At 41.2% G+C, this 13819-nt stretch overlaps 1 protein-coding gene across 3 annotated transcripts in view; it reads right to left on the minus strand.

Annotated features, from left to right (window-relative positions):
• Positions 1-13819, minus strand: part of Dhrs4 (Dehydrogenase/reductase 4) — an 84854-nt gene that overhangs the window by 14090 nt on the left and 56945 nt on the right. For all 3 annotated transcript variants that reach the window (XR_011017542.1, XM_067145950.2, XM_068225135.1), the window contains exons 5-6: positions 12719-12853; positions 2392-2447 (exon numbers count right to left, since the gene is read on the minus strand). Coding sequence is in view for 2 of the 3 variants with exons in the window: in XM_067145950.2 (XP_067002051.1) it covers positions 2392-2447; positions 12719-12853 (191 nt within the window). In the remaining variant the exon portion in view is untranslated. The remainder of the gene's footprint in view (positions 1-2391; positions 2448-12718; positions 12854-13819) is intronic.

Here is a 13819-nt window from a genome sequence, read left to right on the forward strand (position 1 = left end):
TCTGGAGATGGTCTCTGATATTCCCAGCTGGTGTATGTGTAGCAGAAGCAACTCCTGAATAAAGCCGTGTTGTTGAAAGCGTGCCAAACCACCAGCTGATAATTAGCATATGTCACGAATTGTATTTCCGAATGTAATACATAGTAACTGGAAGCATTCTTTTGATAACTGCAACTGTTGAAAGCCAGACCCTTATTTTTAAGTATATTTCATGCTTATTGTCTACATTTATCACATCAAGAATTACCTAAATGGCTGTAAATGAGATAAGAGAGACCGCATTGCTTAGGTTAGGTATGGTATTGCCTGGATAGTGCTAAAAGTTACACGACGGAAAGAATAAAAATAAAGAACAGGAAAGTTTACCGTATTTATGGATATCTATAGGTGTGGTGGTAATGTGTTTTATTATCATAATGTTTAATTCTATACATTCGTTTCTCCCATTATTTATTAACGCATACCCTACTATGTTTTGTTTGGCATCTCCGAAAATCGTTGAAAGTAAGTGTGGACATAAAAAAATCAATATTATTTTTATTATTTGTTAGGTACATTGGCGAGTAATATAATTGTGATTGGATTGTTTTTATCATGTTTTAAACCTACTTCTCTCCCAAAAAACCCTATATTGGCCCGAGTTATGAGATATTAAACGATCACTTTGACAATGATCTTGCCTGCCTAAATCATAGGCCTAGCAACAACCGTGAATATTTCTTAACTAAAGTAAACTCATTTCCTCATTCCCAGGTGGTGCAGCTCTTTTTTAGACAGGCCCCAAGTGGAAGGGAGTTTCATGTACCATTTTTACCACGAATCAACCTTCCTGCCATTCATAAATCTCTGGCAATACGGTACTGGGAAACAAACTCAGTTCCCGAGAATGGCAGCTAATTGTGCTAACCATTACGCTGGCGGACATTCTTAACTACAAAACACAGACATATACACATGACTGATGTGTGCTTGCAATGCGCGGGTTGGACACGAAACTATTCACCTATTTGTGCGACGTCATCAGAGCTGCAGTAGGCCTACACTACGGAGGCGGACATTTCTTAACTACAAAACACAGATGTACCGCATGACTCTGACACGTGTTTTCATTGCATGGCTTGTACAGACGAAACTATTCACAAATTTTTTGTGATGTCATCAAAGCTGCATAAGCCTTGTAGCCACTTCGAAGCGGAATCATCGTTCTTTTCTGACGAATTATGTTGAGGGGGTTGTTGCGAGATTTATATTTTTCTATTTTCTTCATCTCGAAAAGCCGACGGGGGTCTAATATGCCAGGGGGTCTAATACACGAGTAAATACGGTATCTCCCCTAGTTACTGGACCCTTGCAAATGCCAGTTTTGCTCTATCTGTCAACAGTAAACTTAGGTTGTGACGAGAGAAAGAGAGAGAGTGTGTCTGTAAACTCCCGTGAGTGGGTATGGTAGAATACGTTCATGATACATCCTGACTAATAAGGCAAATGGGCTTCCGTCTTGGGAGAGTAAACTGGTGACCACGCCGCCCCAACCTGAATCTGAGCATTGCTTATGTCAGGCTCCTCACCTTCATCTATCCTATTCATCCTCCCTAGGTAAACTCCTGTTCTCTACCATTCTGGAAGTATTAGAATTGCAGGGTCTAGGAAGTCTCTCATTTTCAGGCCCTTTCACACCCCTTTCCCTTCTTGCACCAATTCATTCTTTGAAAAGTCGGACCTTTTCCATCTTTTCCTCTGATTAATGTGTTATTGACACAATGATGGGAAAGGGTTAGGATTAGGAAGGAAGTGGCCATGGCCATAGTTAAGGTACAGCCCCAAGATTTATTTTTTATTTTTTACAATGTGCTTTACGTCACACTGACACAGATAGGTCTTATGGCGACGATGGGATGGGAAAGGCATAGGATTGGGAAGGAAGTGGCCGTGGCCTTAATTAAGGTGCAGCTCAGCATTTCCCTGGTGTGAAAATGGGAAACCATGAAAAACCATCTTCAGGGCTGCCAACAGTGGGGTTTGAACCCACTTTCTCCTGGATGCAAACTCACAGCTGCACACATCTAACCACACAGCCAACTTGCCCGGTACCCCCAGAAAACCATCTTCAGGGCTGCCAATGGTGGGATCCAAACCCACCATCTCCCAAATGCAAGCTCACAGCTAAGCAACCCTAACCACACAGCCAACTCACGCGGTGATTAATGTTATGATAGATGACTGCCCAATTGTACATCTTCTTAAAACATCATTCGTGGCCTGCGGATAGCCCTCCAAATTCTGGTCTCACTGACATGGACACCGTGCAACAGAAATCGAGACTGTTCTTAATCCAGAGAGTATACTTCATACCTGGTTACAATTAAACAACCATGAATCTATGACACCTACCTTCTCATAGGTACAGCAGACAGTGCAGCTTCCCTAGCTGACTCCGATTCGTGAAGCTGAAAAGAGAAATCAAACTTTACCAGCAATACACTAAACAGATTACAATACACAATTCAATATTAAAAACTAAATCTATTATCTGGAAATTTGCTCATAAGGAAAATATACAAATTTATACAACAGAAAGGCATTGTTATGAATTTATTTGACAGAAACGTGTGCCAGAAGACTGAGAAAAGGGAATAATAATACCAGTCTTTATCCCTAGGGATGTCGCGCAGCAGTCTTTTCCACCGCACACATTCTTCTTTTATTACTCTATCTAGGATTGTTGTAGGACAGATTTTTCCCTCCGTCATATCTATCCCATAACCTTCCTCTAGTGTTTAAAGCCAGGTAGCACTCCCTAGTTGCTACCGTATTTTATCGCATAAGCTACCCCCTCGCATATTTCCCTCCCCTATGACTTTTCATCATTAAAAATTATTTTATTAATATCGCGCATAATTCCCTCTCCTGGTTTGTTCTTACTGGAGCGGCCTTAAAATGACTTGATAATGGACAACAATGAACACAGCGGTACTTGACATAAAAATGTTTCCATTGTCACAACATACCATAAAATTGAACAGTGAAGTTGCAGACATGTTTCTAGGTCAGTCTGTTACAAGTCGTCATAATGTCGAAATATTCAAACTACATGGCAAATTTTAAATTAAATGTGGTATCTTACACCGATACAAATGGAGTGAAAGCTGCAAGAATACATTTCTCTGTTCCTAATTCAATACGATATTGGCAAAGACAAAAAGACAAACTCATGACTGCAAAAAGAAGAGAAATATCCCGAAATTGATAATGGTGTAATTGCTTATGTCAATGAACTTTAGAATGATGGTTGTGCTGTCTCTTACGAAATGATTCAGAACAAAGCTCGCTCGACATTGACAGAAAGGATTTTAAAGCAAGCATTGGTTGGGTGATTCATTTTATGAGACGGCAAAATCTCAGTTTACGGAGGAGAACATCTTTGCGCTAGTGTTTACCTCGAGACTACACAGATAAGGTAATCGAGTTCCATTGGTACGTAATACAAGTGCGACAGCAATATGACTATTTACTCTCTCAGGTTGGTAACACTGACCAGACGCCAGTGTTTTTTGATATGCCACATAACACCACCATTGCTCCAACTGGCTCAAAAAGTGTCCTTGTGAAGACGACTGGAGTGGAGAGTCTAAGATGCACAGTGATGTTGTGCATTACAGCAGACGACAATAAACTTCCACCGTATGCCATCTTTAAAAGGAAGACATTACCAAAGGAGACTATCCCACATAGAATTCACTTGCGAATTCAAGAAAAGGGCTGGATGACAGCACATTTGATGGTGGATTGGTTGGAGAAAGTCTGGGGAAGACGACCAGGGGCCTTATTACTAAAGAAGTCCCTTCTTGCTCTAGACAGTTTCCGAGGTCACCTTGTGGAAGCTGTAAAAGAGAAACTGAAACTGATGAAATCCCATCCTGTCATCATACCTGGAGGTTTAACGTCCATTGTTCAACCTTTAGATGTCAGCATCAACAAACCTTTCAAAGAACATCCTCGATGCCTGTATTCAGAATGGATAGCGGCGGGATCTCATCAGCTGACTCCAGGAGGCAAGATAAGGAAGCCATCAATACCGACGATGTGCGAGTGGATAATCCGGGCGTGGGAGAAAATTAGTGTCGATATTGTCAAGAAGAGTTAAAAAAAAAACTGGAATCTTGTGCCATTGATGGTTCCGAGGACGACATGTGGAATAGTGAAAATGAAGATGATGTGTTATCTGAGCCTGAAAATAGTGATGATAGTAACGAAAGTGAGGCCCCAGAATAGTGAGAGAAAACAAACAATGAAACAATGCATTGCTACTCTTCATTGTAGCCTAATGAAACCGTGGTATTCTTTTGTGTTAATTGAAAATAAATACCGGTAGGTACCACTTTTTTCACATACCAGTATTACCGTAAATATAACTTTTACCTAATACATCGTTTCCCTTCCTTTCTGAATGCCCAGAAGCACCACTCGCATAATTCCCTCCCTAGTGTTTTCAAGAAAAATTTTCGAGAAAAAAAAGAGGGGGGAAGAATTACACGATAAAATACAGTATTCTGTTGTCGCTGTGGATGTTTATGTGAGTGTGCAGTGCTTTTGACTGCGGGCAACTACTACTGTTTGTTAAATTTGGTTCTAAAACTGGATGCGCGACAATTAGTATACACGAATTGTTTGACTGTTTACTTGTGTTATCAGTGAAAATGGATCCTGAAGAAGTTGATAGGATGAACACATTAATTGATAGTGTGGAAAAGGAAGAATGAAACATTACGAAAACTACCAGTTAGTGCAAGGAAGAGGCTTTTTGATGACGATATGAATGATAAACAAGAGGCATATAATATTTTAGGAGAAGAAGACACAACATTGACGATTTTCTTAAAGAAAGTGATCACTACACGGATACCGAGGATCCTGCAGATACTGAAGATGAAAATATGGATATATCAGAGAACAGGGTTCTACCAGAAAACAACAATAACTCAATACACTGGAAAGGCAAGATAACTAAGTGGGACATTCACTGTACTAGGTCTAACGTACGAGCCAGAAGACATAATATAGTATCGCAATTGCCTGGCCCGTTAAATTTAGCCCGTAATACATCTCCCATTGAATCACAGCAGTTGTTCTTTCCTGATGATGTGGTAGACAAAATTGTACATTACACAAGCTATGGATTGGAATAAGATGAGAAAATTACCTAAGGCCTCAGGATGCCCCACACACAAACTGTGTAGAGGTGAAGGCAGTAATAGGATTATTCTACCTAGTAGGATGTCAGAAGTTGTCCTACACAAATCTAAAAGATTTACAGACTCGAGATGGTACAGGTGTTGAGCTTTATCGCACAACTACGAGTCTCAGAAAGTTTTAATTCCTATTGACTGCTTTGTGGTTTTAACGATTTCACAAGCAGGGTAGATTGTCAGAAATCTGACAAATTCACAGCCTTTCAGCAGGTGTGGGAGGAATTCGTCGAACATTGCAAATCGTTTACTCTTTGAGTGAATACGTCACAATAGACAAAATCCTTGACGCCTTCTGTAGCAGATGTCCTTTTCATCAATATATAGGAAATAAGCCGACGAAATACGGTTTAAAAATATTTACAGATGCAGATGCAAGGACCTTCCATACGTACAATATGGAGGTATATACAGGGAAACAACCTGATGAACCCTACAAAGTGAGCAACAGTAGTAAAGATGTACTGGAGAGAATATTACAGCTGATTTCTGGCACTGCCATAATATCACCACGGACAATTGGTATACGTCAGTACCATTAGCTCGCAGTCTTCTAACCAACCACATACTTACTCTGGCTGGAACGATAAAGAAAAACAAACGGGAAATACCTCCCATCTTCGTTCAAACAAAAACCAGACTGGAAGGGAGCAGCATGCTTGGCTTTGGAAATGTGTTCACGTTGTTGGCGTATGTTCCCGAGAAAAATAATGTAGTGCTGCTGTTATCAACTATGCACAGCAGCGATCACACTGATGAGGAACCGGCTGAAGCAGAGAAACCTGAAATATTGACTTTTTACAAACTAACCAAAGGGGGAGTGGATTTCGTTGATAAACTGAAAGCATCTTATACAGTGTCACGAATGAGCAGGCAATGGACTCTGATACTGTTTTACACTCTCCTCAACGTAGGTGGCATCAACAGTTTCATAATTCTACAAAACAAAATTGACATAAACCGTTCAGTTTTGAAGACGCTAGCAACTGAGCTATGCCACGATTACTTGCACGTGTACGTACAGTAGTTACAGTATGTTATGATCGTGGACTCAACAGTCAGAGAGTCAATGTAAAATCACTCAAAAACAGATTACTGTATCAAGTTACCTTGACGTCAAGAGCCAGGCTGAGTGGCTCAGACGGTTGAGGTGATGGCCTTGTGACCCCAACTTGGCCGGTTTGATCCTAGCTCAGTCCGGTGGTATTTGAAGGTGCTCAAATACGTCAGCCTCGTGTCGGTAGATTTACTGACACGTAAAAATCTTCCTGCGAGACAAAATTTCGGCACCTCGGCATCTCCGAAAACCGTCGAAGTGGTTAGTGGGACGTAAAACCAGTAACATTATTATTTTATTTTTTTTACAAGCGAATGGACCACTAAGGATCACGCTACAACTTCATTTCTTTCTCTTCGTGTGGAGTTTTCTCTGTGTCCAATAAACCTTCGTGCGTTCGCTGGCCTGCTTCTGTTGTTCATCTGTCCAGGCTCTTCCGGTCTTCCTAGTTCTTCCTGCGGCTTGAACACCTTCCAAATTCTTCAGTGTGTTCCTAAACGCATTCCTTTCTAACAGCTGGTCTTCCAAGATGCTTAACCTTTCCATATCCTTCTTCATTTCCTTAATCCATGCTGTAGTGGTCTTTTTTCTCCAGAAGTAATCAAATATCTGTTTGGTAAGTCTGTTTGCATTCATTCTGTATAGATGTCCAAGAAACGCCAGCCTCCTTTTCTTCATAGTCTCTGAGATTCTTTCCACCTTCTGGTAAACTTCGTTGTTACTCCGAAGTTTCCATCCGCTTTCAGTTTGGACAGCTCCCATAATTTTTCTGAGGATTCTTCTTTCTAGGACTTCTAGCTTCTCCAGCTTGTAGTTCATGGACAGGCATTCACTGGCATACAGGCATTCTGTTTTGACCACGGTGTTGTAATGTTTTAATTTGGAATTCCAAGATAAGCACTTCTTATTGTAGATGTTTTTTGTCAAGCCATAAGCTCTCTCCATTTTTGAGATCCGATCTTCCACTGCAACTTTTTCTAGTCCATTCTCCTGTATCGTCTCACCAAGGTACTTGAACTTCTTGACCCTTTCTACCCGTCCTATCTCTGTTTCCAAGAATTTTGGTCCATCTTTGATGTTCGTCATGAATTTGGTCTTTTCTGCTGAGATCCTCAGTCCTGTTTGGCTGGCGATTCTTTCCAAGAGGTTGATCTGGATGGTTGCGACCTCTGGACTTTCTGATAGTATAGCAAAGTCGTCAGCGAAAGCCAAGCAGTTGACTTTAATCCCACCTGATTTTCTCCCTAGACAGATCGGGATTATCCCTTGATGTTCAAGTTCTGAGTTCCATATTCTCACTATCTTTTCTAGGACACAGTTGAATAGGAGTGGGGATAGTCCATCCCCTTGCCTCATGCCTGTCTTGATTTCAAATGATTGTGAGAGATGCCCGAAGAATTTTACCTTGGAGGTTGTGCCTGTTAGGGTCTCTTTGATTATATTTGCCAGTTTGGTTTTGACTCCAAATTCCCTAATGATCTTATCCAAAGTCTCTCTGTCCACCGAATCGAAGGCTTTTTTGAAGTCTATAAACGACACCACAATTTTCTTACCACTCAACATTTTGTGGCGGAGTATTGACTTCAGGTTGAAAATTTGTTCGATACAGGAGCGGCCTTTCCTAAACCCTGCTTGGTATTCCCCTAGTTGTTGGTCCAGATTACCTTCTATTCTATTAAGAAGCAGTTTTGAGAGAATTTTATAGGCGATCGGGAGGAGGGACACGCCTCTATAGTTGTTGACATCCTGCTTGTCCCCTTTCTTATGCAGCGGATGGATAAGTGCTGTTTTCCATTCTTCTGGGATTGTCTCCTTCTCCCAGATTTCCTTGATGATTTGGTGAAGATCATCTAAGATTTCCGGTTCTGCCCATTTCAGCATTTCTGCCGTTATTGAGTCCTCTCCACTTGCCCTGTTGTTTTTGAGGTTTTCAAGAGCTTCCTTGACTTCATCCTTTGTTGGTGGTTCGTCATCTTCTGAGTTCTCTGGTATGTCTGGAAATTCTAGTTTAGAGGTTGGGGAAGGACAATTCAAGAGAGTGTGGAAGTATCTGGCTAATATCTCACAGTTTTCTTGGTTGTTCAGTCCGATTTTACCCTGTTCGTTTCTGAAGCTCAAACTTAGCGCTTGGTATCCTTTGAGTTTTCTCTTGAAGATCTGATAAAAGTCTCTGGAATTGTTCTTGACAAAGTCGGTCTGGATCTCTTCCAGTTGAGCTCTTTCAAATGATCGTTTAGTCCTTCGAAATATCCTGGATGTTTCTTTCCTCTGTTGCCTGAATTGTTCCATTTGTTCCTTTCCTCTGGAGCATTTCCATTTTCTCCATTTCTCGGACCTCTCCCTGAGAGCTTCCTCGCACTCTTCATTCCACCATATTTCTCTTTTCCTCCTAGCCTGTCCGGATGTTTTCTTTGCGGCTTCATTGATTCCTGTGCATAGTTCTTGCCAGTTCCCCTTTATGCTGGTCCGGATTTCGTCCCTGAAGTTTCTAATGATGTCCTCAGTGATGTTCATTTTGTTTGTGTTGTATCTGATTATTTTAGGTGGGTCTCCCTTTTGTCCTATTGGGAGAAAACAGATTTTAACTTTGGAGAGATAGTGGTATGAATCGAATTCACCGTTCCTAATCACTTTGACGTTCATCACCTCCTTTGAGTTTTTCCTTGTTATCGCTACGTGATCCAATTGGAATTCCCCTAGTTCGGGATTCGGAGATACCCATGTCTTTGATTTTCTCGGGAGTTTCTTGAAGTGTGTTGACATAAGTTTCAACTGAAAAGCTTTGCAGAGTCCAACGAGCCTTTCCCCATTCTTGTTTGTCCTCTTATGTGCTGGATATTCCCCTACGATGTCTCTGTACTTTCGTTCCTTCCCAATCTGTGCGTTGAAGTCTCCCAGCAGGATTTTTACGTTGCTCTTGGGTATCCGGGTGATTTCAGTTTCCAGAAGATCCCAGAAGTCATCAACTTTCTGTGGGTTCTTCTTGTTGTCTTCGTTGATCGGGGCGTAACAGTTGATGAGAGTGTACCTCTTATTCTTGCATTTAATAGTTAGTAGAGACAATCTTTCAGATTTTGATGTGAAGTCTGTGACATTGTTTACTATCTTCTTGTTTACGTAGAAGCAGGTTCCGAGCAGAGGCATGTTGGTGGTTGTTCTAATCGCCGGCTTTCCTTTGAATATTCTGTATTGGTTGATGTCTATGATGTTTTCTTCCAGGAATCTTGTCTCTTGTACAGCTAGGATCTCGATTTGATTTTTTTCCAGAAGCTTTTCTAGTTCTTTTTGTTTTCCGACTCTGGTAAGTGAGTTGACGTTTATTGTTCCAATGAAATAGTTCTTCTTGAATTTGAGTTTGGAAGGTGATTCAAGACGCTCCGACTCGTCTTTCTCGCAGATGTTGGGACTCCCCAAAATCCTAGGTCCCGTTGCATTGCATAGTGCAATGGTGGATTTCTCTGCCGAGCTGCCACCTGGGGTAGTGCTTTCTTTCAGCGACATTTCCATCTTGCGAATGAAGTTGTGATTTGTGAAGGAAGGAATTAGCTTCCAAAGTAAGATCGGATTGTTAGTCCGAAATGATTATTTTTTCGTGGTTTACTCCACTAGGTTCTTCCGCTCTCATTGCCGTTGGGAGTTAAGATTCCTCTTCCGCCTTCGAGACCGTTGACCGAGCACCTTGCAGCCGCCCCCAACATGGGAGACAGACGCTGCTGATAAATAGTGTACTCATACAATTCCCTGAGTACTGGGCTGCCTCTTCCGCAATCTCCACCGTTCCGAAGTTCAACTTCTCCGCTGTAGATTCCGTTGAGGTCTTCACTCGTAACTCTGAGCTGGGACCCTTACCAGATGATACACACCGGGTCAGTGTGACTGGGACTTGCATAGGCAGGGGCGCCACTCCCTGGGTAGGGCTGCCTCCGAAGAGGGTCCCTACCTGCTACCTTATTATTATTATTATTATTATTATTATTATTATTATTGACATCAAGAGTACACTCATTCAGGTTTGGAGCAACTGTACATTGCTTTTAAAAGAATCGAGATTAATTTTTTTTTGGCGACAGATTATCCGCAGTTAAATTTAAAACAAGAAATAAAGTGGTTCAACCTATTGCGGAACATTATGAAATTTCTATCTTTAAAAGATAATCCGCAGAACGGTTAATCGAGGGACGGATAATCGAGGTTTTACTGTAGGAAGCAAATTATATGAGTATTACTAACATTAAGCATCTTAAGTACCAAAAAATGATTAGTGATAATACAGCACACAGATTAAATCATGCAAACTGACAGAGCTACAGTATGTTAAAACTTTCAATATGGATTCCCATTAAATCGCTTTGCTGCTGCTACCTTAACTTCAGTGACGCTTCACCAAATAGAATAGTTCCATCAGTACTGAGGATCTCTTCACCAAACTCTTTCACATAATTTCTTAATTTGACAACTTCACTACGCTTCACATTAGGTATAATAGAATTCACTGTAGTAATCATAAAAGAGTGACCAATCTGATGAAATTTGTTGGTGGTGAAAGGGGAAGAGGGTTGTAACTGGGCCGGTCAAGTATAAACTGAGTGAGAGAATACATGGAATTTCCTTGTTTGCTACTTGCTTCAGAGCTAAATGATGTAACATCCTCCTCAACGAGATGTTTGCACAGCAGCTCTTTCTCAGAATCAGGTCTTCTAAACCTGCTACCTGTCTATTGCATGATAAGAAAGAAAAGTATGTCTACTACAGTACTGTATTTAGAAATCCTGCGTTCGTTACTCCATGCTAGCTGCTTTAAGTCGCACCGACACAGATAGGTCTTATGGCGACGATGGGACAGGAAAGGGCTAGGAGTGGGAAGGAAGTGGCCGTGGCCTTAATTAATGTACAGCCCCAGCATTTGCCTGGTGTGAAAATGGGAAACCACGGAAAACCATCTTCAGGGCTGCCGATAGTGGGGTTCGAACCTACTATCTCCCGATTACTGGATACTGGTCGCACTTACGATACTTGATGCAGATGACCTGTACCTTGTAAAGAACGACACCTCAATTTAAGCAAAAATGAGCAAAATATGATTGAAACAATGAAAACGGCCTATGCAACATAAAATTGCTTTAAATGAGGTCAGGGATCCATTATTCATACTTATTTTTCAGATTTCTGGGGTACAGATACCACGTCAGGAAATCGGTGGCCTCAGAGGGGTTGCTGCAGCTTCAGAAACAGGTTGAAGTCACAAGGACTCATGTCTGGTGAGTATAGAGGGTATTCCAAGACCTTCCAACGCAACCTGCCACCGTAGCAATAAGAGCTCGACATTGTTTGCGACATGATAGGCAATCGTCTTGCGAAAAACGTGAAACATTTGCGCTGCATAGCCAGACCCAGATGTCGCTCCAGAAATCAGCAATAGTAGTCACCGTTGACGGTTTGTCCCTCAGACAAAGCATGCATAAGAATAACACCCTCGTAGATGTATGGCACAATCAGCATAAACTTCACCCGACTGGGTTCTTGTCGAAATTTCTGTGAATGTGACAAACCTGGGTAAGGCCATTCATTCGACTGACACATAAATTCAGGCTCATGCACACGTGTCATCAATGGCAACAATATACTGCAGAATGAATCTCCTTCACTGCAGGATCTGTCCAGGTGGATGCTAGCCAATGCATACCAGTGCCACTTCTGTGCGTCAGTGAGTTGATGTTAATCCCTAAAGGACACAATTTTCTTCAAGTTAAGATATTTTGTCAGTACGAGCCACACCGCTTGATGACTGAAACCACTCTCTACGGATAATTCCCAAACAGTCCACTAATGGTCTACGGAAATGAGAGCACTCATGATATAAATTTGATGTTGCGGAATGGATGGCCGACTTGTCCGGCGCAAAATCCGCAGTCTCATTCCGACCCACACAAAACGCCTTGACCCATTGTGCAACCGTCCTATACGGTGATGCATTCTCGCCACAGACTTCACATAATCCTCGATAACATTCTGATGCATTTTTGCCCTAGGCAACCTCAATTTTAATCCAGGAATGCTGATCGCCTTTTGAAAACATACTTCAGAGCAGTGAAATTGACATTCTTTACTTCGTACAATTTACGAACTTAAACTTTTTTACTTCAACGCCATCCTAGTCTCTTGTAACAACAAAACAAATGACATTGCAAATGATAAATCTCTTATTTTGATAATTGCTATAAATTGTGCAAATTAAAACAGAAATAAATAAATAAAATGATGTGAAAATTTCAACTTTTCTATTATTTCTAATTACAAAGCAAGATAAATGTTTCATGTAAATAAATAACTCTAGCAGCAGTACTTCATTTGTTTGTTCATTTTATTTCCCTATCAAAAATTTCAGTATGCAAAAGATCACCAAGAAAATACTTACAGCACTTGAAAATCTTGTCTCCACAATGCCTGGAGCAACACAGTTCACTCTGATATTCTCAGTGGCTAGGCCTTGAGCAGCAGCTTTTGTAAGTCCCAGAAGAGCAGTCTTACTGACAGAATAAGCACCTAGAAGCTGGAAAGTATTTCATTCCTCTGTCAATTCCCAGTAATAAGTTGCTGTGGTTATAAAGACCCTACATAGCATTCACAAGACAAACTACATTAAAATGCAACACATTACATGCATTACATTCATTATTTTATCTTCTAGCGACACTACATATCATATACAGGGTTTCTTGTATAAACCCAGACCAAATGCTCTACACTATGGCAGCTGCAGTATGGGAGGCGCGCGCATAGTTCTTGACTTCACAATGCTCGTGTTCGACCTGGCAAACATCAGTCGCCAGTCTGAATCTCAGCTGTTAACATGGTGAGACAGTTATCATTGCAACACTGTATTTTCGTATGTAAAAGTTCTGGTTTCATCTTAATGGCCGCGTCAACAGTCATAACTCTCGCTATTGGTGTGCAGAAGATCCTAATGGTGTTTATGCAGTCCCTCATTATGATAGGAAGATTGGTGTTTGGCGTGTTGTTGGTGCAAGACGAATAATTGGCCCTATATTTTTTGAGACGACACTAAATGCAGAGAGGTACTAAGATGACATTTTGACGCCGTTCTTGCATCAGTTAACAGAAGAAGAAGGAAAATTGCGTGGGTGGTTTCAACAAGATTCAGCCCCTGCTCATACAGCAGAAGATTCCCTTCTTACAATCTCGAAAGTGTCTGCAAACAGAGTGATCAGTGCTGGTCTATTTCCCCCTCGTTCTCCAGATCCAACAGTGTGTGATTTTTACTTATGGGGTAAACTAAAAGAAAAAGTGTAACAAACAAATCTTCACCCAATGAAGGAAATGAAAGAAAACAATGCGAATGAAATCAGAATCATTACAGTGGCAGAACTCACTCGCATCAGCCAGCCAGAATGTGGTTACCAGATTCAATACCCGTATAACCCAAGAAGGACGACACTTCCAGCATCTTTTACAAGGTAAGCTTTCATATAAGATTGTATACACGCTTAAAGCAGGG

The sequence above is a fragment of the Anabrus simplex genome, chromosome 1, assembly GCF_040414725.1.
Source record: "Anabrus simplex isolate iqAnaSimp1 chromosome 1, ASM4041472v1, whole genome shotgun sequence".
Taxonomy (NCBI): Eukaryota; Metazoa; Arthropoda; class Insecta; order Orthoptera; family Tettigoniidae; genus Anabrus; species Anabrus simplex.